This window comes from Aythya ferina, assembly GCF_964211825.1.
Source record: "Aythya ferina genome assembly, chromosome: 15".
Taxonomy (NCBI): Eukaryota; Metazoa; Chordata; class Aves; order Anseriformes; family Anatidae; genus Aythya; species Aythya ferina.
In genome coordinates, this window is record NC_140314.1 from 7,608,443 (window position 1) to 7,636,177 (window position 27,735).

General features: G+C 36.8%; 1 protein-coding gene across 3 annotated transcripts in view; it reads right to left on the reverse strand.

Moving 5' to 3' along the window:
- The window catches only part of CYTH3 (cytohesin 3), a 51,844-nt gene that overhangs the window by 4,287 nt on the left and 19,822 nt on the right, over positions 1-27,735 (reverse strand). For all 3 annotated transcript variants that reach the window (XM_084536576.1, XM_084536577.1, XM_084536578.1), the window contains exons 2-12: positions 21,050-21,132; positions 20,412-20,476; positions 19,911-19,977; positions 15,618-15,736; positions 11,793-11,873; positions 9,741-9,853; positions 7,832-7,980; positions 6,758-6,869; positions 643-719; positions 494-565; positions 238-392 (exon numbers count right to left, since the gene is read on the reverse strand). In XM_084536576.1, coding sequence (XP_084392702.1) covers positions 238-392; positions 494-565; positions 643-719; positions 6,758-6,869; positions 7,832-7,980; positions 9,741-9,853; positions 11,793-11,873; positions 15,618-15,736; positions 19,911-19,977; positions 20,412-20,476; positions 21,050-21,132 — 1,093 coding nt within the window. The remainder of the gene's footprint in view (positions 1-237; positions 393-493; positions 566-642; positions 720-6,757; positions 6,870-7,831; positions 7,981-9,740; positions 9,854-11,792; positions 11,874-15,617; positions 15,737-19,910; positions 19,978-20,411; positions 20,477-21,049; positions 21,133-27,735) is intronic.

Consider the following 27,735-nt stretch of genomic DNA (forward strand, 5'->3'; position numbering starts at 1 on the left):
AAAAAATCCACATTTTCCTCATTTGAGTTAGTAGTATTACTATTTCCTTAGGACCAGACAGTAACTGGAAACTTATCCTGATCTATCAACCCCGTGTAGCTTTTCATTAATCCTGGAGGGCACTGCCACATCAGAACACTTTACATAAGTTAGAATACAAATTCTCTTAATACCTTACTCTTCTCAGAGAAGAGCTTACATTTCATTTCTGAAAGACATTTAAGACTCAAAACTCACTTGATAGATTTAATCCATTCTTCTTTTTCTTCTGGGGTGGGAGCAGATATTCTATACACTACATGGTTGCCTTCTACCACTCTACCATCAGCTTCAGTTTTACAGGCTTTAATCACTTGCCCTTTATGACTGGGGTTATAGAGCTCAAAGCAGTTCTGGAAGGTAGAAGTGGAAAAATAAATTAAAAAACGAACAAATAAAACAACAAACAACTGGCAAACATCTTCAGTAAAAACTTATAATGAAGATATCTTACTGGTTTTCTAGGGTCTTCAACTTCTCTTATGCTAAGGTTTTCTAATGGAATAATCCCCCTAGGTTCTTTGTCCTAAAAATGAAGAAAATATCACATTAGCCCCTTAAATACCTGGATTACAATTGAAGCTAACTGCAATATATACTCACTGTCGTATATTCAAAGTAATACAGGCAATTATCGGTCAGAATAAACCACCTTCGTTTCCATGTTTTTACTCTTCCCCCTACAATCAAAAGGTATCGATAAATTAAACGTGTGTTGCTGTCAAGGCTTCAGTAACGGATAAGAAGAAAGTATTTAGTTTTGTTTTTCAAAATATGGCTTAATTAATTGCAAATGGATCAGGCACAGATGAGCTGAGATTAAAAGAACGTGTTTCCGTAGCTCTTGTACTGAGATCAAACTCCTGAGACTGCATTAACTATGGTGCTGCTGACCAGCCACATGAGCTTCTGTCCATGTAGTCACAGCTATTTCAAAAATATTAATCAAAAACATTAATCCTTCATGGTGCTCAGAAATACAGAGCCAGTGCTGCTATGGGAAAGGAGGCCAAACAGCAAACCCAGTAACTGGGTTTCAATGACAGGACCAATCCTCTCCACAGCCTGTCTTTTTACAAGGAAGGGGTCTCATCAGTAAAATTAGTGATGTTTTATCTCCTTCCTTGCACTCCACTCATGACCATCCATGTGATTAAGAACCTAGCTCTCTCTAGTACTAGATTTAACATCAAGCACATCAGATGCTTACAAACATTACCACTTGCAAGCAGAACAACTCTGATGAGTCATCAACTTGGAGCAAATGCAGAAAATGATACACCAAAATGTATCATTTGTAGTGACTTTTCATCATTTATTGTTTTAAAAACATGTGCTTTTTATGGGGAAATATGTAATGGAATACACCCAACAAAAGGCATAGCTACTGCTCCAAAAATACCATATTTTTTTCCCCCCACATTAGTGGTTTAGAAACCAGCAATCACTGAGATGCTCTTTCTCCCAGCTGTTAATGTCACACTGTATGGAATTGATCCTTTTAGAAACACACATTGTCTCGGACTTTTCGCCTATTGCTCTGCAGTGTGCTACCTCACAACCTCTCCAGTATTCTACAGTTATTATTTTCAGGACAGACAATAGTAGATAAAGAATTCACGTGTGATCGACATACAGGCTTTGTTCCACCATAGTTATATGACTTCAGGATTATGTCACCACCTGTGCATCATCCATTCAGCAATGATTTCACCTCATTAACCCAAATGTCTCAAAATATTGCTACTGAACACCCTGGATAAAAGAGTACCATTAATATACACAAGGCCCCCAATTTTATTTAGGTCATGTAACTAAATTTAAGACACAAGCATATTTTTTCATCTGCTCTTCTTGAGACAGTTGAAACTTTTTTGATATAATCCTCAATTCTAGGAATATCGTTATTTTTTATACCAGTCTACTACGTATTTGCAATGCAGACCAAGTCTTGTTGAATGTTGTATCTTTGTTTCAGTTGGTTTAATGACCTGTGTTATAGCCCAGTGCTAACACGCTGCAATGTTCAACGTACTCAATAAATTGCACGTTTCCACTACACGCACACATATCCCAAGAAAAAATTAATCTGCAAGCAGGTGTGGTGAAATAAGAGAAGGCAAAATAGTGCAAGATGCAGAAGCCGTGACAGAATGGATGGTTGAGTGAACTGGAGACAGTGAGGGAAGAATTGGTGGCATTTTAGTACAACCACTGTGACAGGTCCTTAAATAAATCATTGTAGGAACAATCAAACTGGCACATGAGTCACTAGAAAAATTCCCATCACCTTGACTAAGCGCTGGTTCAAGTACCAGGAAGTATTTAGGCCAGGAATGGAAAATCAGCCAACTTTAGCTTGATTCACTTCTCAATCAATGAATATGCAGCAACCAAGTCAAGATGACTGCCAGGGCAGTCCTTCCTATCGCCGTAACAGGATCTATTTTTCAGGTAATCCAAGGTTCATTGCAGTGTTCATTGCAGCTCCCTTCTCTCAGCCAGCCAGTAGCTCACCAGGTCACAGCACTCGTACGAGCTGTGGAACTGCAGCACAGGTCTCTGTTCCCAACCAAGCTATGAGTTACTCTTCTCTTCCACAAAAAAAAAAAAAAAAGCGAGGCAGGATATTTTTTTGCCCAAGATAAGCAAGTATTCTAATATATAAATCTCTGTATCCCCACCCCATTACTTAGTTGCAGCTGTCAACAGCACAGAAACTCTAATAAAAAGCTTGAAAGGCAATCTAATCTGTACTCATCAGGTTTGCAGGGGTCACCATACGTGTTTAATATGCCTTTAAAAATGGGCTAAAACCCAAGAGGCTGGTTGATAAGGCTTTGGGGATCATAAGCATGGCATACAAGATTAATGGTAAGAACTACTGATAACAAAAAATTCTTTTCCTCGGCCAAAATTGCTGTAGGCTCACAAAACAACAGCACAGACGGTTAGTACCGTGCTTCATGTCTTATTCCAGTTGTCAGCTTCTTCGAGATTAAAACTGAAAGGAATTAAGTTATCAGAAAAGGATCAAAAAAATGGAGTATGAATCCATATACTTTTACAGAAATGGAGAGATACAGAGCATGTAATTCTCAAGGATCTAGCTGATTAACTGAAATGCAAGGACAAACAAAATAAAGTAAATCTTGTCAGTCAAAATTTAAGGAAACTACAAGAAAAGGCCATAATGCAAAATGTATAGAAAGAGAAAGAAAAATCCTCTTCACCTAAGTAAACCAACATTGGATTTGTTTTTTCAACTCTGGAGAAAGTATGAACTAGAGAATAAGGTAAAATAAACAACCTAGGCCAAAGGGAAAAACAATTGGCACTGACTTAGGAAACACTGACTTCAAAAACTAAAAATGGTTTTACAACCAAAGGCAGCAAAGTATCCGAAGTCAGAAAATTCTACTCAAATCTTCAGCACATTTGTAAATAATGTTTTAATGGGGAAATAGAGTCATGTAGACAGAAATAAAAATAATGTTTTTCTTTTTTTTCGTATGTCTCAGTTCATTTAGATACCACTAGGTGGAATTAGACTCAGAAACTGCAGTTACACACAATTCTGTTTGCATTTCTTTGAAAACGTTTACCTCAACAGCAACATCGACTGCCTTAAACTAGAACAGCATCCATGCGACCCAGATGGGAACCGGAAGGCATCAGTTTCCTGATCACCAACCATTATTCTCTCACCCTGGATTTAGGAAAAGCAGTGACATCCTCCCAAGGACAGATGTGCTAGAACAAATGCCATGGGCAGAATGGGCCCAGAAGCGAGGCCTTTGGACAACCTCCAAGCTCTCAGTTGCTGCCTGAGTGGCAGAAAAAAATTAACACAATCACGTGTCAGGCTTGAATCATTTCCTCTCCAGTTTGGTAGAGCTATGTCACAGCTTCCCTCTAACTAGAAGGAATTACGCAAATCAAGCTGTTTGCCAAGAGAAGCTGTTTTAGACACGGGAACGCCCTCCCTGAGCGAAATGATTATTAGTTAGAAATTAGGACAGACAGCCAATATAAAAATTTCAAATACCTTCAGTTGGAAGGTACAAAATTTCATGGTAAACACCACCACCAATCATGATGCAGAAACATCTAAAATCTAGTGATGTCTCAAGCTGCTCTATGTGAGGATTCATAAGCACTCGGCAGCTTTCAGCTTTTTCTCACTTGTAGCATTTGTTTTCATTACACCATGCTTCAAATGATAATTCAGGTTTACTGAGACTAAGAGCATCTACAGGAAAGAGCCAGCTGAGTCTACATAGATAAAGCCAGAAGTGCTGCCTGGCTGCCCGGTTTGGCACTTGGACTCACACTAAGGCACCTGTGAACAATTCAGAGCAGCAAGCTTCACAACAGCAAGCATTTGGGAAGCACAGCTTTCTAAAAACACATCTGGCTAGAGAGCTGGGGAAGTCTTTAGGACAGGTGAATTTTACTATATACGGTAGTTCCACAATATCCATCTCCTGCCCAGAGAAGAATCAACGCAGCAAGCTGCAATACCAAATAGAAGGGCACAGGTAGACAAATGGGAAGAGAGACTGTAAGTAAAACAAAATAGTGTCTTGATAAGACTCAGGATTTGAGTCAGGGCTTGTCTTACTCATAGTTTTATATATGAACTTTGATCTTTTATGCAAGAATTAACACAATTGAGCACCTGAACTCTCACACAGGAATAGTATCTCCTCAGCATCTCAACAATACCAAAATTTTAAACATCCACATCTTCCAGAAATAAAAAGAAACTCAAGTACTCTGAAATTGATGGATTCCCAACAGAAAGGGTTGTAGCGATGCAGATTATGTGGATCAAGATAGTACTCTCTAACATATAGTTTAAGACTCCTAGTAAACAGGAAACTCAAGGGAGGAGAAAGAAGGAGGAAAGAATGAAAAGGAAAGAATATTGCCAGGTTTGGTTTTGGTCAATTCACCTCATTTAGCAAAATGTATTTGTCTGTAAGCAGTCTGCGCCTGCTGAAAAAACGCAGTCTTTCCAGGAAGCACAGCTTCATGCATTCATAGGCTGATTCACCGAAGGCTTCAGGACACATTTAATTTCCTTATTCAAATAACCCCGCTGATGTGGGAGCGTCACCAGCAACACCCTGCAGTCTCATGCACGCTTTTGCTGTTGGGTTTCCTGTGTATTGTCTCTCATTTACACCATCCACAAGGAAAAGCTGGCTTCATTGGCCCTACTTGCTGCGCTAGAGGTGGCAGGTGCACAAGTACCCAGCAGCTTTCAGCAGTCACCTTTTTTCTTCAACTTCCTTGTTCCTCTATTTTTATTTCTTTCAATTCTCTCATATGTATTTTATTGACTCTTTGTTCCACAGTGGATGTTTGGCACTCCTCTACGTGCACACTCCCACTCTTGCTTGCACTCTCTGTATGCATATAATTCTATGAGGAGTATTGGCAACCGACAGAGAAGGGACAGATATGCCTAGCATTCATAACAAGAGCTTATTCCCAACCTCTTCTCCAGAAAATGCATTTTATCTACTTCATCCTGAAAGCCTTTTTTTGTTGAGAAAGCTGTGCCAGGAGACTGCAAATTCAAAGATTCTAGTGACCTTGAACTTCGCACTCATTTAACATTCTGTAAATAATATATATAGTTTGCTTAACAAAGGAAAATAAATAGCAAAAATAACAACTTTTATATATGTATAGTTCAAATGTACATCAATTGTAATAAAATTTCTCAATAATCTAATACATGTAACAAAATCACCCTAAAACTTGATTACAAGGATAAGAAAGGCTTTTCTCTCGGTTGAAATTACTCTTCCCTTGTTGTATTCTTCAGTGACCATGAGAAGTTCGCTGAGAAGTCATCTTTATTTTTCTGCTTTACATTTAAACACTTTTTTTTTTTTTTAATTAAACAGAAGACACTTGCATGTGAGCTAGACACTAACATGCCAGTCTTTTGTGGACAGAATACCACTGATGATACTGTTAGTGACACTGAGTGAAAAAGCAAAATGCTATAATAAATTTGATTAAAAAAAATAAAGAAAAGAAAAAAAAAGAAAAGAAAAGACAGGAGGAAGGAGGAAGAAAATAAAAGAATGAGCAACTGAACAAGATGGGACTGGAAAGCAATCAGATACGTACCTCCTAATGCAGAATAAGCAGAGACAGCCAGTCACAGAACAGAAAGGTGATAGGTCATAGGCCATAAGGAAAACAAGAAGGCACATTTAAACCACTCATTAAAAAATCATAGCCAAAACCAAACCAAGAGAAACTCACAAATAATATGGAAAAATAAAGACATACAAAAATAACTATTTGAAGAGAAATCCTTTCTTTTTGCACACAGAAAACTGAATTGAAATTTCATATTCGTTTTCTGAAATGACTTCATGGAGATTTAGATGTTATTTATCAGTCACAGCATGTGGCAAATACCATGTGGAGTTTCCTTTCTGTTGCTGAGTTTTCACTTCTCAAATATCAGAAATAAAACTCCAAAGTTGGAAATAAGATCACTAATTTGGATATGTAAAACAAGAAGTAACGACCTTTAGTTGTAAAGGAGTTACTGATTATGGTATACATTTTTAAGTACAAGTTACAAGATTAATCCTATTACATTTAGGAGAAAGCAGTTAGACACAGAAGGAGCAGACATGCTAACAACGAACAAACACATAGCAGCAATAGTGCCCTTATAACTAACCTAATTTCAGCAGCCAACCTTCTCTATCTGGATTAAAAAACGTATGCGTTAGATCATTTCCATCATCCTCTGGAATTTTAAACGGCTCATTCTTAATACTTTCATATAAATTCTAGAAGAATAAAAAAAGAGGAAAAATACCTCATTAATAATGTCTAACAGAAAATGCATCCTACTGCTTCTCAGACTATTTGTATTAAAAAAAACACAAAGGAAATATTGTCCATAAAGTTCGGGACCATCCCTTCTCAATCGTTGTTTACTACTTTGAGTAAGTCTGTTTTTAAATTACATCATCTATAAACAAGTGTCTCTTTCTCTCTACAGATTTTACAAGTACATCCCAACAAAGACGTTTTTCTTTCAGAATTCAGTATTTCAAAGGTTTCAGCTTCTCAAACAGTACTCATTTAATACAAGTGTGGCCAAACAAATCCGGATTTTCAGAAAATACTTTAAACCATCACACTGTCTTAGAGAAATAAGTACGTCTACTGGTATCTCAGGGGACAGGACAAAGCTTCACAAGATACACGGAAATGTATCAAGGTAATATTTTTAAACTAATGCGGAATGGTTTTAAACTAAAAGAGGGGAGATTTAGATTAGATGCTAAGAGGAAATTCTTCACTCAGAGGGTGTTGAGACACTGGCACAGGCTGCCCAGAGAAGCTGTGAATGCCCCATCCCTGGAGGTGTTCATGGTTGGATGAAGCCCTGGGCATTCTCTTCTACTGGGAGGTGTCCCTGCCCATGGCAGGGAGGTTGGAATTGCATGGTCTTTAAGGTCCCTTCCAACCCCAGCCATTCTATGATTCTATGAAGGAACTGCCGAGGGTTACACAGAGTACTTCCTCTGCAATCTCCCCTCCTCAATGTAAGATTGAGAGACAACTAACCGAAGAGGCCATGAACATCAGAGAATGCTTCTTTCAGCTTCTTAAATAGTTATGCATGCTAGGAAGTGTTCTTACTTCCCTTGACAAATCAGTCTGAGAACTGTAGCATGTGCTTTCAAGTTTCCTATTAAAAAACACAAAGCAACCTCTTTTTTATCCCCCCAATTTAACTTACTCGTAGCAATTCTTCTGGAAGGTCTCCACCTTCATTAATTCCACGATTCATAGAAATAAACCTCTCTACTGTTGGTTTATCTCTTACATTGTGGTTGTGCAGACTGGTATTTAACATAATGATCGCAAATGATAGCACATAGCATGTATCTGAAATGAGATTTGAAAAGTGTTTTATATTTCTTTGTATACTTTCTATAAACCCATAAAGTGAGTATGTAGCTCATCCCAACTGATGAAATACTAAGCACTATACACAAAAAAAGTCACAAATTTTTCTATGAACTGTTGAGTAAGCCTAAGAAAAAAAAAGAAAAAAAAAAAAAGGTAACAACTCAAATTAAAAGCCAGTATAAGAAACTCAGCAGAAGAATAGAATATGAAAAATTTTAAAACTCTGAAATCATTGGTATCACCATGTATTAGCACTTCACTTGGAAGTCTGAGGTGTTGGGCAAAATTTAAGAGAACTGTCATTTCTGTTTTCTGCACACAGATTTGGCACTGATCACGTAAAAGACTTGGTAGATCCAATAACAGACTTGATCCCTCAGATTCTGACTCAAACTACCTCCAAAGCTATCACAATCACCCAGATAAAGAACAATCTCTTCAAAATCATACTTTAACTGTATTTAAAAAGACTGAAAATAACATTTGAGTAAATTTGTTGGCATAGATGAGGGGGTTAATAGCACTGGACAATACCAAAGGATAACAAGAGATCTCATCATGCCTTTTGATATGGTTATGACTGTGGTAAATTATCCCAGAATTCAAGTACAAAATCCCATGTGAGAAAAAGCAGGATGGAAATCCTTCCAAACACATCTTTCCACTGAGGAAAGATGTGTTTGCATCTTCAGCATTTTGTTTTCAATAAGGATTTCCCTCTGTAGCTGTTGCTGACCTGCTTTATGTTAACCTTTTCCTCGCCTCTTTCTTCCTCAAATTAACTGAGCAGCAGCGAGCTGTGCGTGCATATAGCAATGTTAGAACACTAGGGCATTCTGTGCAGTATCGCAGAGCTTTGTTAGCTTTTTATGGCCCAAATAACCCTAGACCAAGCAATTAAATGCAAAACTGAGGTGCATTTTTAACTAAGTCATTGATGAGCAGACTGCAAAAGAGAAAGGACACAGTCCTCGTAATGAAAAAATTGATGACGTTCTTGGTAATATACTACAGCCACATATTAGGTAGACTTGATAAGGAGACATTCAGGTGTGAAGTCCTTATACCTGACAGATGAGATTACCCAACCTGTAGGTCTCACCTGGCTGAGCCCCTTAGTCTATGTAATCTTACGTATCTTAGAACCATCATTTTTCTTGCAGGTAGCTCTGCCAATTATATGCATGTCTGCTTTAAGGGATTCCTGTCTGCTGTTTGGTTAAGTTTTTCTGTCTTTCCAACTTTGTCCACCATCAATCATTTACTACTTTTGTTTTGTTTTTCCTTTTATGTTTCTTGAGGAACAGGTAATGTATTATTATCCTGAAAAAACATCAAAGCATCAAGATCTTCTTGGGTCATCTCTGGAACTGCTGCTTACAAAAAATGGCAGTTTTACCAGGATATACTGATATCTAATACTAGAGCTTAAAACACACTTTAGAAATGTCACCTGAGATTTTTGGCTTGGAATTGGAGAACTAAGATTCCAATTAGCTTATATATGAAAGGTAAAATTTTGTAAATGGAAATGCATTCTGACTATCAGCTTGCACCTCCTGGACATAAAGCACAGGATTAGACAGTGGCATTTTCTGAGTTCTCAGAAATGTGTTAGTTCACATACTTTTTTATCCTGAACTTCTAAATTGGCCATTGTTTCCTTGCACCAAATATAGGAGAATACATATCAAGGGGGAAAAAAAAAAAAAAAAAAAATCACATAATTAACTAACCTGTAGACTGAAAAACTCCTGGGTTACAAAGGCAATAGCGTGAAGCAAAAGCTTCCATCATACGATCAATTTTTTGAGCCTCTCCTGGGAGTCTGAAGCTCCACAGAAACTGCCTACAGAAAGGAAGAATAGTTGTTAGACTCATTCCAGTCATTATGTATTAAGCATCTATTACTGATAATTGGAAACAAAAGTCAGCAATATCTATATAAAATGTCCTAGAAATAGGTTCTCAGTCTCTCAACAACACAAGTCAGGAGCTATTATAAAGCAACATGCACAGATGGCTAGCCCAGTAATTCAGCCAGCAACACTGCATGCTATCAGGCAAGGTAACATGGCAGTTCATATTCTGAGACTCTCTTCATTTTCCAGACTAGTAAACAATTTTCTGTATGCATCCCATTTTGCCATGAGAATACTACAGGGAAACAAAACAGTTCAGTCCTCCCCTAGGTTTCCTGGATACTAAAAGCAATAAACACTCAACTAGACTTCACTTTCAATGTAAAAAGACATAGTAAATAAAATATTTCCGGAAGGAGAAAGCAGCAAAGAACACTACACTCAACATCTTTGCCTGAATTCCTCAAACATTAAAAAAATAAAAAAACAACAAGAAAAACCCCAGTGCTTTGAGAGAGATGCTGCCTGTCAAGCGTGAGTTCACCCTACAAGAATCAGACGCAGATCTTATAAAGAAAGACTCGCGATATCATCTCAGTAATTTTATAATATATGTGGGAGATCTGTTCTCCTGTTTAGCTGCGTGAACTGAAATAGAGTTTTTAGTTTCACAACTTACTGTTTCTACATATAGGTACACTGGAATGCATACAGGACAGAAATCTTTACAAATTCACTTTTAGCACACTGTGGAACTAAAACGCTCCAATGAATTTAATCACTTGTTCTTTTTTCTTTCTTAGCAAAAGAATTATCTAAAATAAAACAGGACCTAAACCAGCAAATTTACATGCTCTGCCATGCAAAACAAGTTCTCTATATTCCCTGTACACTGGGACCCAATATAATAATCATTTACTTCCATCCTCGTAGGTTTTCATTTTAAGACATGATATCAAATTGTCACAGGCCATCTTTAGCTTGTTCAGTTCTACATACTGTCTTTTACTCACCTCGTACAAGGTTCCAACCCAGCTCACGAATTTTGTAAGCTACCAAAATACAAATATTTAATAGTAGCAGCTGCTAAGGAAGAATAAAGTCAAGCCTAACATTAAGTTGGGTAAAAGAGACAGGAATATGAAGCCTCCCAGACAAGCTTCAGCAGCCAGAGCCTTAGCTCAAGCCTCAGGCAGCTCAGGTTATCATCACCACATCACTCGACCATAGCAAAGCTGTTCTGACACCACATCACAAGGCACTGCACCAGAGACAAAGATCACATGAACAATTCAATTTATCTGGTGTCAGGAGGGAGTCACTTGTGGCAATGAAACTGGCAAAACTGTCTAGACCAACTTTATTTGCTGGACTAACTGTGGATTTCCACCAAGACAAGAGCAGCCTTCACAAGGTCACTGTACGCTGCCATCCCAAAGAAATCAAGTCAAGTGTTAACTTAGAAAGGGAAAAAAGTATATTAAGATTTTACACTTTTGTTTTCTGTCAGCAGGACTCCCCCACCCACCCAAAGGAACAAGTTAAAACGGAAGAAAAGGAGAAAGAAGAAGGCAGTAAAGAAGATTTGTTTGCTTGTTTTAGGTTAAAAACAAACAAAACCTTATCTCTGTGCTAAGATACAAAATGGGTCTTCAAATGTCCACATTTGGCAGGCACACCTAAGAGCGATGGCTACTGTTCAGTTGTTTGTATTTGTCTGAAATAATAACATTTTTCACCTTCAAAGGCAACATAAACACAAACAATTGGAAGTGCTACAACAGAGCTGTCTCTGCTAACTTGTGGAATATATAACCCTGCTGAGCTTTAGATCAGCTTTCTGATGGTAAATCAACACAGTGACTCATACAAACATGCAATTTGATAAAGGAAGCTCTGGGAGAAAAACAGAAAAAATTTACTCACCTTAAGGCTTGTACAAGATTGAGATCAGCGAACTCATGGAGTTCAACAAACGCCTGAAGAACTTTAATATTAAATTCATCTCTATGAAAGACAAGAATGGAAACAGACATTTAGAATTCTGAACTTAAAAGCCTTCTTAGTTATCTTTATTTTTCTCCCTGATAATAAGCAAACAAATAGATGATCATACTGATCAAATCAAACCACCAGAAATTGTTTACATATTTGAGTATTTTAATTGCTAGTGTTTTGCCCATTTCTGCAAACACTAATAATCTAAATTAGCAATAGCCAGTATATTTTAACGGATTTCAACTGCTTATTTGATTGACCTGAAAAATGACCTGTCTTCCTTTGCTTTGTTATTTATTATTACTGCACCTACTTTGACATGGGAAGATATTTGATAAAACTGGTCAGTACAAAAAAATCTTTTGCAGAAATTGTGTCAGGAACACTTAAAGCAACAGCTAATGTAGGTTTAATTTCTAATACAACACAGAGAAAATAGATTATCCTCTTCCCCCCCCCCTCTAAGAATGAAAAATATTAAATCAATATATTAATTCACATACAGAAACAAGCAACAGAAATACTTCAACCCATTATAACTAAGAAAATAACATTTTTTTGAAAGAGCTACTTAATAAGCATCACTTTCTTATTCCATTCTCAAAACCTATTACAATACAAGTTTACTAAGATCAGAATACCTTTTTACTTGGCTTGCACTTAACTATCTTTTACATTGTTATGCATCATTTGGCATTGTGAGCCAAAGCGTGCTTTGTTTGATACAAGGGTATTTGAATGCAAAAGTAATATTTAAATGTTGATGAACACAAAATGATTTGGATCCAGATAGAATTTAGTCTACACCATCACTAAGTTCACAGTGCCAGAAGCATAAAGGTTTGTAAACCTTAGGGTGTGCTTTAAATACATCACCAAGGCAGAATGTTGCATATCAGCCTCCACCCAAAAATAGAAAGGTGTGCATCCACCAAGAATGATCTGTTGCATTACTGACTAAATACGTGTAGCCAGCCCAGAATACTCACAAGCAAATACTTAAAACCAAGCCATTTGTTAAGATGTTTCCATGTCGTTTACAGAAGCACACATCAGCTCCGTCAAGCAAAAAGAAGCAGCTCTCAAATTCACTAATATGCAATTTAGCTTCAAGACTATTTTGCAGGGCAGTACACTGGCACAAGTGTGCAATTAAACTGAGCACTCAAGAGGGTTATTTTCGTATTTTAAGGCAAAGATCTATCTTGCCTACACATACACAAAGCTGCAGTAATTCAGAACAAAAATTAGCTTTATAATCTAATTTTTGCTTTTCTAGGTTTTACTGTAGACTGGATTAATAGTTATACTTGTGCTGGGTACAGCTCCAACAACACAAGCCAATATCACAAAAAGTCTAGAAAGCCACTTAACAATAAATGAGGACTTGTCCATGTATAAAGAAAACTTAAATCTTTCATAGCATGCAATTCATCTCTTATTTGTTGTACATTTTTAGGTATTATTTTGTTCCATTTTGCCATTCATTTTTTCCAGTTTGCAGAGCCTGTAATACTCCAGAAGTCAATAACTTAAAGCATCTCTCTTTATGCCATGATATTCTACTAATTTTTCATCCTGTTGTCTGTCCTAGCCTCATCCTCAGCTAAATTTAGCTAGAATGCAGAAGCAATTTCATGATAGGTCCCTGGGAGGGAGTGGGCTAAGTAAAAAGGAACATCCTCAGACTCCAGGTGCCTTAATAAAAGGTAGGAAGTACATAACTGAACAAAAACTCTTCTGTAATATGTGCTGCCATTTGCATAGCATAAGTTAGTGTTTATAAGGTAGTCACAAAAGCAGAACTATCAGCTGAAGACCACCTCAGTTCTCATATTCTGTTTAATCCCAAGGCAGTTATTTCCCCCAGGACTTAAAAGGCCTAATATATTGTTTTCAGGGGAAAATGAATACATATTATTAGGCTTCTGGGAAATTAATTTTGCATTTAAAGAAGTACTATGAACCAATTCCCATTCCAGACCTGACTACCTTGAAATTTTCATACACATTCCCAAAAATCAAACTGTCATCTCTTCACCTTCCTAGTTGCTATTAGTGGGGAAAAAAAAAAAGTAGACAAATATAGTTTCCTTTCCCACTACTATGCTAGTATCATATCCTTCACAGAAACAAAGAAACAAGTAAAACCCAACTAGAGCAGAATGACTGAATACGTTGAATAAATTTTATTTTAAAACAAAACATAACTTAAAATATATATATATATATTAATTTAACTGCTCCTTAAAATGGACACGCTTCTGCTTTGTGGCAAAATAGGAATGGCATTTTATTTCCCATTTCTCCTCAGATTTTATCACCTATTTAACAGATTTATTAAAAAAATCCTGATCAAATTTGCTATTCAGGACTGATCGCTAAAATTTCTCTTACTTAAATAATGAGAAATCAAGAAGATGCAACTGAATTGTGTATTTATCAGTATACATGCTCAATGTTAATAAACGTTGCCCAGTGTTTCCAGACCAAATGACAGTGCTGCCCAGCTTGGAATGAAAAAGGATGAGCAATACATTTTTGAATTTTAAATGTAAACCTATAAATAGTCACATGACTGTTCTAGACTATGCCTGTAGGACTGAACATATTGGAAAGACCTTTCTGCATGAGTATGCAGGTTCCAGGATTAGGGCTAGAAAAACTGGAAGTATTTCAGAAGGTAGAATGCAGCTGTCAAAAATGAATACAGACTGCTTTGTACAAGCTTTGTTACTATTCTGTAATTATGGACATTGACATAATGAGTAATTGTATAACACTGCCCAAATATTCAAGATGAACATCCTAATGCTTTCATGTAAAACTTGTTGAAATATGGTACAGCAGCTCCATGGCAAACATTTTCAAAACGTATGTATCACAGTGAAAACTTTCATTAAACCTGTTAATGTCAGGAGGAAACTGCTGAGCACAAACTAAGCTGCTGATGCTGTAAACAGATTACGGATGTCTCAAAAGGGATCTGCCAGAACATATCACTGCAGGAGTAGATCCTAAATGAGTCAGCTTTCAAACCTCCATAACTGGCATCTGAAGCAGAACATGTGCAAGCACGTAGATACATGTACTTCAACCCACTCTCCACTTCTGTCTCTTGCTCTTGCCTTTTCCAAAAATCAATTCCTAGTTTGCACACCAATGGAGGTAATTTGCATTTTTATTATGTTATGCAACCATATGCAAAAATATGCACGTTGCACGTTTATTGCATTAGAACTGATATAGCTATGGTGCAGCTGCTCTTTGAGATACCTACTTACTAATGGGAAGTCTGTGTGCAGAGATGATGGCAATGCTAAAACCTTCTTAGAACTGTCCCAGGAACTACCATCTTTTATAAGTTATTTCTTTACCATCCAAATATAAGCAATTGTAAGGCACTCCTTGTCTGGGCACGGTATCAAGAATTACCGGAACTGTTGCAATACAACTCTGTCATTCCAGAAACTTATGGCATTAAATTGTGTGTTATAGCCAAATTTAAAGATATTTTCTCAAAATGGTAAGTTACAATTAATTAAATATTTTTTTCCACAATGCATCCAATTAAAAAGAACAACAAGAAAGCAGAGAAAAAAAAATTGTAATAGGTTAGTATTACTTCCCACTGTAGCTTTTATAGATTTCAGTATAGCAGCTATTATGTGCAGCCTGTGAAGGGGAAGGTAACTACCAAACCAGTAAGTATGCTTTGTAAACAAGAACAAAGTTCCAATATTTTTATTTTACCTTTCACCGAGGTAATCGCCGATTACGGTTTTATTTAATCCTTCTCCTTTGTAAAGGAACTGTGCAATGTCTTCTGCAGTGTTCTGCAGGAGGTCATTTTCTATCAGAAACTGTATTCCCTAGGAAAAGCAATTACAGAGGAAAATAAATGTTATGTTTTCTTCCGCAAACATTTATGTAAATACTGCTCATAACAGTTGGCATTAATATAGGGACACAGACATACACATAGCATTTAAGAATTAAATTAGCCTATAGAAGTTTGGTTGGTTTTTTTGTTTGTTTGTTTGTTTTTTTAGACAAAACAGTAAACAAATGAAAGTTTTCCAGTCAGATAAGCAGTATTTAGTACTGGTTTACACATAAAAATGGGAAGACATTTTAAGGCTAGAAGTACTAGGTGGCTGTTAGAATTCCTCAACTGCAAATATCAGATATTGTTTTAATTGAATAAATTGAATTCCATGCTGCTCTGTGGAGTCGATGCGCAAGTTGGCCTGTTCACTGTATTGCATAAATGTCTGCAGAGCCATAATCTGTAAAATCATATAATGAAGTATGCAGGAATAACTTAATTACCACCACGACACAAAATAAAGCATCTGCAAACTGCAACCCAATACATCAAGCCACTACTTGCAGTAGAAGTCGTGGCTGAGGACACTGAAACCAGTTTACAGAATTTATGCTGACACTGGGATTATCGCTGACTGCTGGTTGTGCTTGAATTAAACTATTCACAAAGGACTATCCAGAAAAAGCAGTCAAGCATCTACCACAGAGCTTCTACCAAAGCCAGGAGGACTCTTACCCTCAGGTAAGACCTCTCCCCCAGTGGGCGCTCAGTCAAGCCCCTGGGCCCCTACGCTTCCATAAATCACCGGCCCTACAACTTGCCCGCTCTGGGGGTGCCCAGAGAGCTTTCTGCAAAGTGGTTAAGACAGGAGATTGAGAGTTAGATAAAGTTTACAGGAAGGCTGGAAAGGATGTCATCCCACCACCTAACAGGTCATGAAGAGACATCTATTCCCCCACTCCAACATAACCCCAAAGTTGTTAATATTCCTGCTAATTTCACAAAACTGTGAGCAGCACGCTGCTAAAAAGGAGAAATGGCAGCTGCAAGGATCCTTAATGCCTTGGATTCCAAGTATGTACAGGAGAGCTCAATAAATTATTCCAAATCTTTCCTGCTAGAATATTGGATAATTTCAGAAATGTTCCAATTGCCAGAAGTTTTCAAATTTCTGCAAATGGAATATATTTAGTTTTTATTTCATTACATCTAGGAAAATTTCCATTACTTTTTGATATAGCACAGAAGGCCCTGCAGTAATATTCAAAAAAGTAATTATCTTCCTGTTTGGTTGGTTTTTTGTTTTTGTTGTTGTTTTCGTATGGATGGTTGGTTGGTTTTTAGCTTCAAGACTGCATCTTCTTTGTTAAATTAGGCCAGACAATTGACTTCTTGTCAGGCACATAATCATTTAATTATAAAAAAAACAAAGTCTGGAATACAATTCCTCTCATAACAGCTTCATCATCTGATACTTAGTTCAGTGACATGCTGGTAGTCTGACTGACAACTCAGTATTTTTATAACTCATTTCAGAACAGAGATGACTTTGTTGCAAGGAAAATAACAGTTTTATCTTGAAACAGAAATAGCTGAGCTTTCCTCAAAACCGATCACTACAAAGCTTATTTGGTAACTTATTATTTGTACAAAAAATTAATTTGAGTATGAAACAACACTTTTTTTTCCCATAGCAAGTTATTCAAAAAGCTTTCTCAGATCTGTCAACCACCAGAGAACCTTCCTTCTAACAAACATAAGAAACAGCAGTTGCAGATTCCCTCATTCAACACCCAAGACCGTATTATTCATGTTTAATGTAGACAGACTGTCCAGAGTAATTTTTTAAAAGTCATACAGGTTACTGAAAAATGGAAATTACTAGAATCATGGAAAATAAATTTCTATGCACAGAAGCAGCTATCTTAGCATGCTACAAAAATTATTCTTTTTTTTTTTTTTTCTTTTTCCTTCAGATCTTTAAGAACCAGAAGTCAGATAGACAGGAAAGGAATGTCTGGGACAACTCCAACGTCTGGAATAAATTGTAAAATAGGCCAGCCAAACACCCATCAACTCCTACACTATCTTTTGTCTTGATGCAAATTTTCTTTCTCTAGACTGATACGAGATGGGAGGCGGCTGTACTAGTTTGACCTCCCCATACAAAACGCACTGTTACAGGAATATTCGATATTCACTGCAAATATTGCATTTATTTATTTATTTATTTAGGTCTGTTCAATGCAGTCTTCCTTGAGTTTCAGTTTTTATAGCATCTTAATTAGAGAATTTGCAGTTATTTAAACCCTGTCTTTGTTATAAAGAATTCATTTTCTGGGCCCATCACAGACAGTACTGGCATCCAATGCGGGGATCTTCAGGCACAGCTTTACATCCCCTGCACTGGGATTCCTAAAGTGTTTTTTACAAACTTGACCGTCACAGTCCTTTCCACACTATCTAACCAAATCTGAACAGCAAATTTGGTGATGTTACATGATATAACTGCATTAAACGCATATATTGTGATGATGTTTTGCTGGTAAGGGGTCAGGGACAATTATTCAACATACTGGGTACCACATTAGAAAATTTAAATCTTTAAATAAAAATGGTTAAGAAAGCTCAAAATGTTCCTGCTTCTATGAAAACATTATATCTCCATTACTTGATTAAAAAAAAATAATACACCACCACTTTGGGAATTCAGTTCACGTATTATTACTTTACTTTTTTCACATTTCTAAATACGGAGACCATCTTCCCTCTCACTACAAAAGAAAAGCATCGTTTTCGCAATGACCCCAAGTTCATTCTCTCATACAACATGAGAATGACACAGATTTCAGCTGCCTGTTATTTCAAGTAGCAGCTCCTAACAGAGAGACAATACAGCTTTAGAGCAGCCAGCTACTGCAGGCCGCCACTGATTCATAAACATTATTAAGGAATTACTACTCTAAGTCTGTTTACCACATTTATATTATGTTACAGTAGTAATGTGGCCACAGCATCTATTTATAGAAATAATTCCATCCAACAAGAACAATAACAAAAAACAGTTCACATTGGAACAAAAGCATCTGACATCATTCTGATTTTGCCACAAGCTTCTGGAGACAAAAGAGCTGGAGGAAAAGAGCAAACTACCAGGATATTGGGGATATTCTGCCCTCAACAGAAATGAAGTTACACTGCTACCAAAATGGAGAAATTGAGAAATAAAACACATGGTCGCTAGCTTCAAAAGCATTCTACATCACAAAACACTTGAGTGCTTCTCGTAAATTGAAAATAGCCAGAAGAAGGAAAAGTCATCGAAATGTAACTGACTTCAACACAATCTGAAAGAAAAACAATGTTAAGGCAATTTCAAGAAAGATGTTAAAGAAAATAATTCAAAATGGAATCCCAATGAAGACTGCAGAAGGCAGAAAAACAAAGCCAGAAAGATGCCAAATTTAACATAAACAGTAAAGAAACAAAAAATCACATATGTTGAAACAGTTCTTTTAAATATATTGGGAAGTCTGTAAGAGAATGTTCAGGTCACGCAGTTTTCAAGACAATTATTAACTCTAAGAAAAGTAGAGGTACTGCAGAAAAATGAACTACTTTACTTTTCAGCTAAATGAAACTGATAACAGAAGTTCCCACCTGCAGGTGTTTGTACAAACTGTATAGGTACATATATGTGTATGTACACAAATATACAAATGTTCAAATATGACTTTCACAAACAGAATTTAGATATACAAATGTAAGAGCCTGTATGAGAAATAATTATCAACCACGTTAAAAGCATTTTGGAAGAACCAGAGGGAATTAAAGTTAAATTTATTTCCTCACTATTAACCAAATATCAATGTATTTTTAGAATTGTTTGACAAGTCAACATTGAACTCCCTCTATCAGGTACAAATAATCTGTCTGCAAGCCTGCTCAATCAATACCTGGCATATTTGATTGTTGATAAAAACCTTTTCTGATCAAAAAAAAAAAGTTTGCTTAAGTGAAAAAAGCACACATGACTGGCAAATGACTAAAATGACTGCTTCTACATTAACCCTCTGCTCAGTGTACTAAAGGATATACAAATAAGGCCTAACAATTTATATTATCAGAAATGTTTTCTTAAGAAAACAGATTGTATTTGCCATAGATCATATTACAAGCAGGAACTTGATTCCTGACGAGCAATAATAATTCTTTACCTTCTTAGGGTCCATGTTGAATTTCTTCCTTCCCATAGCTATCTGTTTATTTCTTTGTGTAGTTTTGCTACACATGGAGAAAAGGGAAAAAATAAAAAGCAGTTATAAGTTATTCTTATAAAACAGAACCATTTCTGGATTAGTTTCTTTTAATTTGTATTTTGATTACTTCGTATTTTAATATTATGAAAGAGACATTCACTTTTTATAAGGGGGAAAATTATGTTACTATTTATGGTTATTTCAAGTAATTGATGCTTCCATTAACTGTATCATTATTAATTGGACCATCTAAAATATTACATTCTATTGAACATATTCTCAATCCAAACAAATGACACACCTGAATGGGATAGTGTCAAACTTCAGAGGCTTTATACTAGACTGAATAAAGGTGATCAAATGTTTGTTTAGCATAATAAAGCCATTTTTATTTTCTGTTCCTAGAAGAGCTTATTCCAAGGTCTTACTGAATCATGGCCGTATGTTGGCACTACTTACCTTTCTTCCACACTGGTCAGGTTATCAATTTCTGTCATAACCTCAGCTATTTCAAATTTTAATCTCTGCCAAAAGAAGGAAGTGAATTAAATTAACCCACATTAATACTCATTTTTAAATTATCATGTACTAGTAAGACGTTAGGTTTTTTTTTTTCTTTAATTATTTGATAGTCAGCTGAAGACAAGTGATAAATCTCATGGTTTCTTTAGATACCTTGTTTAAAGATTTTACCACAACTGAATCGCTGATCTGAAGTATATCATTCAAGTATATGCTCATGTCAGAAGATCAAGACCAAACTGTCATTACCAACCTCAATATAAGATTTATTTACCCAAATTTCTTTCTCGCTCCTATGCTATATACAAATCCACTGCTTCTTGAGTTCTTGATTACACAAATCAAATGTGTACATATACGCATAATGCGTTACATAAATACAGAAGTTCACATTTTTAAAAGCACATAATGAATTGTAAATCCTATTGATAATTAGTAAGCTTTAGCTTAGGCCATTTACATGCTTTTAAAACCATTACGTACAGTGATTTATACGTACAGAGAAATGTTGTAGTCTGTTATAAATTTAATCTACTGAAGTAGTCTCCTAAGGAATTTACAGATAAATCAATTACCTCAATATCATCAATCAGTTCTTTTTTCCTGCGACGAATATTTAAAAGTTCTTCTCTTTCTTCTATGGAGAGGTCATCAGGCACTGAAATAAGAGCAAAACATAGCCTTTCATGCATTTGCTAACGTAACTCATAGCAGAAAACTGAATAAACTTGATTAAGAAAAACAAGCTTACAGGAAAGTTTTTTTAGTTGCAATTATTTTCAGTAAAAATATTTACAGAGAAAAAAAAAAAAAAACAAAGCAAATTTACTGAAATTCTATTTTGTAAAATCATAAATAACGTAATAGACTAGGGACAGAATCAGTCCTTCAAAAGAAGCCTAGACAATTTAAGGGAACTCGTTATCATATGATACGTGGTAAGATTTGATTCCACAGTTAAATTGCCGAAGTCTGGTACCATTCAAGTTATTTTAGTCATGGACCAAAATTTTTCATGTAAGTAAATTATCACTCAAAATACATTCACCTAACGTTTTGCAGGTGGGGAAAGCCAAAGAAAAGCCAAGACTATACAAAACTCATTATCAAGATGTGCATCCTGTTACTGATTTCCCACATCATAACTGCAAGAGTAACCTTTTACTTGGCTGCTTTTTACCCGTACATATGAGACAGAGGTAAGTAGAACACTACAGACATCCCCAACAGCAATTACTTTCCATCAGCTGGATAAACATGTTTCCTCTTTACAAATAAATATGCAGTTACAATCCGTTATTGAATAGAGCCTATCATGAAGTTCTGCTTTTGTGTAGCACCACTTGAGTGAGTCTGAAGCATTTAACTCAATTTGAAGAACCTCCTTGGCCATGCTAAAACAAATACGTTACCCTGCTGATAAAAAGTATTTGCCTCTGAAGATGCAGATGTTTTCCTGCGTGATTGTCAGCCACTCTAGCAAGAGTCCCTTACCCTGCAGTCTCTGACAACTAACAAACAAAAAGTTATTTGCACAAAACCTCTGCTTTTCTCAAGCAATCAGATCTTCACCAGCAAGAAACTTGCTTGGCCATGGATTACGCTCACTTACTTGTACAGCAGTAGCACACCAACCACAAATATTCACCTCCTTTGCAACAATCCTGTAATAACAGTTTTAACACTACCCACTTTCTTGGAAATTGCTCCTTATTTATAGAACAGCTTTTCCTTCCAGCTCCAATGGAACAACAAAAATAATTATTAAGTTATTTATATGGTTCTGTACCAACAGTAACAACCAACAGTGCAGTCACTTCAGAAGGCCAAGGGTGTTTCCTCATGTCATATATACATTTAATGGACACAACAGGATCACGAGCAAAGATTCAGCTTGACAAAAGTTTTTTCACTTGGACTCTTGAAACATAGCCTCTGTTCAAACCTTAATAATGAAATATATTGATTACTTTTGACATCCAGTGATTAAGCTCCTTTCCTTTTAGGATCCAAATCATAATATAAAATCCAAACGGCAACAGAGCTTGTTAGACATGAAGTAATTATGGGAGATGATCTCATTTAGCTATTCCAGATACAGACATGATTGAATTACTTCCAGTTTAGGAAATTACAGGCTTCTGTTGAAAGAATACTAGACTTCGATGTTTACCTGCTTTTTCCCCTCGTCAGATCAGAAACTCACCCATTTCTAAACGTTCCTTTCATGCAAATACTGGTTAAATCTTTTCACATCAAACCTCAGAAACACGTGTGATGCTTAGACAAGGCATCACACCATTGTCTCGTGTACTCAAAGATTTTAACCATCCAAACTCAAGAGATTCTGTGCCTATGCACACACTCTGTACCTACATACACCAGAGTTAACTTGGTTATCTGAGGACTGAAAACAACAAAACTCAAGTCTGTTACCCGATGTTGATTGTTTGAAAGGCAAAACACGTATAATCTATGACTCCCCTAGCTGGGAAGTATGCTCAAGTATCATTAAAGCATTTTTGCAGTGTTAGATTAGTAGACAAAATTAGATTAGACTTTGCAGTATCAGTAAGTCCTCCACTTACACACTTCCTGCCATAGCAGAGACTTGGCTGATCTCACCTTCACTGGTAACTAGCAATACTAAACAGAAGGCAAATAGAAAATAACCTTAAAGCTTTCAGTATTTAGTATCCACAGATGGTGCTTGGTTTGCCTTCAAGCCAAGTGTATTTGCTGCTACCACTAACTCCGCCCGAAGCCTAACGCCAGTGAGTGCTGCTGCAGTTCCTTTTCCTTTACGTTACTACCCAGTGAAAGTGTGGAATATCTGGGACAAGTGGAATTTCTATTTTAAATCAACATGACTGATGACAGTTTTCTGTGCTCAGGCTACCGAGTGAAGGAAAAGAAATAAAACACCAAAATAAAGAAATAAAACACCAAAGTCCTCTTCCTACAGCTCTCTGAGTCTGTCTTCTGGGTTTTTTCATTCCCTCTGATCACAGCAGCAACAGGGAGACAGCCCTCACAACACAATTAATAATCCTGTTAGACAAAAAGGAAATAAACTAAATGGAGTCAGACTGTCTTTTGCATTAGGAAATAACATCAAGTATCTATCTGCCAGATGAAAGACAAGAAAAACCTGCTAGAAAATAAGATTCTAAGAGCTCTTACAGAGCACTCAGAAGAGAGTACTTAGAGGGAATTCCACATTACTGCAACATCTTTAAGTAAGGGTATTAGTATCAGAGCCAAAGGACTCCAATACCCTTTGATAAGGATAAAAAACCAGGCTAGAGCTAAGCAAGGGTCACAGTACTGCTCAGGTTCCAGCCACTACTGGTGCAGTCGGTATTTATATCCACTCACACCAGCAACAGAGAAGGGATTCTTTAATTGTAGGAAGCGCACGGTCCTATTGCCACCATAAATTGGCAGGTGGGGAAGATAATACTGAAAGTGTTTGTCTTATTCTCAGCCTTCTTTTGGTTGTGTACCATCATTGCTGCCCTTCTCCAGCACTTCTGTTCATGCTGATGAGAAAGCATACCAATGGGCACACAAACTCACCAAGAACATTTTGGAACTGCCCACGGGGCGTTACAGCCTGCAATTTCAGAGGCTACAGGTGTCTGCTCCAGGAGGGTGCATGACCTCAGCCATGGTTGGTGTCCCTGGTGTTTCAATTCTCCTCCTTAAAGCAAAATTTAACAACAGTATTTCTGTATTTCAATGAAGGTTTTTGATACACTAACACTGCATGATGTTCCTACCTGATCTGAACAAAAAAAAAAAAAAAAAGAAAAAAAAACACAGTAGAAAATACTCAACTGCTGCATAAAAAAAAAAGAAAAATCACTAATGCAAAAGGGCACGCACCATTACTTAAACCTTCTCCTTACAAGGAAGGATCTACTCTATTTTTCACTTCAAATATTCTTTCTTTTTCATTGATCTCTAGTGATTCGAAAACAGAAAAAAAACTCAGCATCCTACTTCTAAACAGATAAAACGTTTCCCCAGCAGTAGGGCTGAATGGCAATCAGTCTGTCTCACTGTGTGCGAGGTGCCTTCCACAACCTGCAGAGCAGGCACCGCAGCGAGAGCCTGAACAGAATTTTCTTTGGAAAGGAAACCTGCGGAGCTGTGGTGCCCAGGCATCCTTAGACACCAGAGCTAGTGCTTGCCATGCTTCCAACCTGAAAAGAAAAATTCATTTATTCAAAAAGTTCCAAAACTACAGCCGAAAAGTGTGACATCCAGGCTGACATTTGGCTCATGTCAAGCAAACGTGAGACCAAAGATGCCTGAAGAGTAACCACAGTGCCTTGAAGCACCTCCACAGACCTCAGCAAGCAGGTCCATGCCACAAGGGATGTATGCTTTGAGAAGACTGCTTCCATTCAGCTGTACTGAATGTGCAGGCAAGTGTTTGCTAGCTAGAACACTTAAGATTATTTTTTTTAAAGCTTGTGCCCATATAACCCTCCACATACAAGTGCTCCTTGAGTGCATATTACCTATTTGTTCCATAAGACAAATTTCCTAGCTCTCTCCTCTGAGTCACTTCCAAGCCTTTTTTTTTTTTTTTTTTTGGTCTTTCACCAATTCTAAACACAAAGTAGACAGGATGGGAGGAGTTAGCATGAACATTTAAATACTGAAAGAGAACAAAGAGCTGGATGGAAAAGCACTTTGGTATAGTGAACAAACTGGAGTTGCATCACGCTTTCATGCTATCTTCTAATCTTTAAATAAAGACAATGTTCTATTTCCAACGTGAGTCATTCATGAGAAAACCCTTCAGCTCACAGGGAGAGCCCTTCCTTTTTCTAAAACTTCAGAGTTTCAGCTATTACTAAACAGAAAGACAATTTGCCTAGTGATGATTTTACTAGATAGGCACGGCATTGTTCTAAATCCAAATTATATTCCTGGCCAAGTAGTAAAACAGAATGAAAGACAACAGTATAAATCTTGCTAGTACTAAAAAATAATAAGAAATCATTAAAAAAAAAAGGCTAAATACATATTCCAACTTGGCCCATTTCTGTTCAATTACTGTAACTAACTAAATACATGTAGATGAATTTCCTGTAAACAAATACTTATCAGAATATGCACTTTTAATGCAGGTTTGTTTGCACTAAAGGTGTTACCATAAAAACACACATCCCAAAACCAAAAAACAAACTGTAGTTTGCCATAGCAATCAGTGCTTTGTCCTGTAGCTGTGATGATGCCGCTTTAATAATTTTCCACTATCAGCAACACAAGCACAGCATCCAAACATGGGCATTAACCCAGAACTCTGAAGCTTACAAAGGCACCTTCAGTATTCATTTCTCTCTACAAGTCCTACTAAAAAGCATGGGAATCAATTCACTTCTCAGATGCTGACATTGAAGGTCATAAAAATTATCATTAAAAAATAGAAAATTCAACTGTCAAATGCAATTCTTTACATTCCTGTTTCCAGATAATTTCTTTACATCTTCAACTGTTTTATGTTCACTTTACATTTTTGTCCTTCATTTACTAAAGCATGAAGCAAATGTAATAGCATGACTTAAATGCCATCAATCCAAATGTGGCATTTTTGAGCAAGCAGGAACCAAAAATTAAAAAATAACCAAGTCTTCTGCGCACTGAGAAAGAACTGCAACAGACCAACACACAAGGAACATGCCACAGGTCACTGCAAATTAGGAGTGTATCCCTAAATAAGAGAGACAAATCCAGTACTTCCTAAATCCACATCCCTCATCTTTTCCAGTAGCAAAAAATAAATCCTCTCCAGTGATGTTACATGAACCAACAGAATTCCTGTGTTTGAAAATCTTCCCTTACTAGTCTTTCCCCCAGCATTCACTGGCTAAGAGGTAACGCAATCTTGCTCCACCACTTCATGTGATTTCAGAGTTCAGATTCTCAAGAGAACACCAAAATAATCCCTAGCCAGAAACAAAAAAGCTCCTCAGTATCTATCAATAGATAACACTGATTCTCTAGCTCACTTGACTACTGACACAACGAAGTTTTGGTTTCGTAAATACTCTCCTCCTACCGTGTCAGCCCCAAAGAGGTGATGTTAAGCACTCCCATTCCAAGCAAAGAGTTTCATTTAGATAGAACAGATAGATTTCATTTTGCTGCTACTGAAGTATCTCACGAGTACAAAGATAGTTACACAACACGAGGCTTAAAACTAAACAAACCTATCCTTGCCCATCCACAGATTCTGCACAACTGTTTCTTCTGACCTTTAAAAATAATACACATCCATCCTGAGAACAAATCTGATCGTCTCAGGACATTTGTCTCAAAGGATATTCTCAGGCTACTCTCTTCCTTTCCCCCCACACGCTCCCTTTTTTAAACTTAATTATAGGAACATTCTCCAGCTTTCAGGCAAGACGTATAAACAAAGCTGTGACCACTTGTGGCTATTAAAAATTCCACAGAGGGTTTTGTAGGAGGACATCCTCCTGCACGGATTTATTTCAGTGTGAAAACGAAATATAACTGCATTAAATTCAATCAGTAAGACTAGTTTTATTTTTATTTTTTAAAGGCAACCAAATCCAACTATCCTACTGCATTAATCTTTGCTATTTAGTCACTGCTGAGCACATTCTAGCACAGTAGTGCTCACACGTCCATTAACAGTGAAAATAAACCTTTACACAATATCCTTTTGCACACAAAATTACCAGTTAGCGGTACGAGGAATTTAGGACTGAGTCCATGGCTTGCAGAGTTATTTTGAGAGTTTTCGGTCACGAGGGATGCTGTGACCAGAAAGCACATTAGCAGCAAAACCCAGAAGAGAGCCTCAAACGCGCATCCATCATTGTAATTGTTTAACTACCGGAAAGCACACCATTACAAGATGTTGCTGAAAACATCTTTCCCTCTAGGACAAGGATATACTTCACAAGCAACTCATAGCTAAGATACCTGTCCTCTGGGGCTTCTAATAATATGTGAAAAAGCCCAACTTAGTATTAAATCCATTATTACACAAAAATGTATTTTCAGGAATTTAGAGGAAACCAGTTTCCCTCTGACATGACCCACTAAATCTCTTATGTTTAGAAATTGGTTTATTTCCTCTGCAGGGTAGGTTTAGTTATACCAGTTATAGTTATACCAGATTCCCATTCAACATTTTTTTATTGAAAGAACAAAAAGCGTAAAAAATTGGAAATATAAAATGCATTTTTATTCTACACAGAAAAGAGACAGCAGG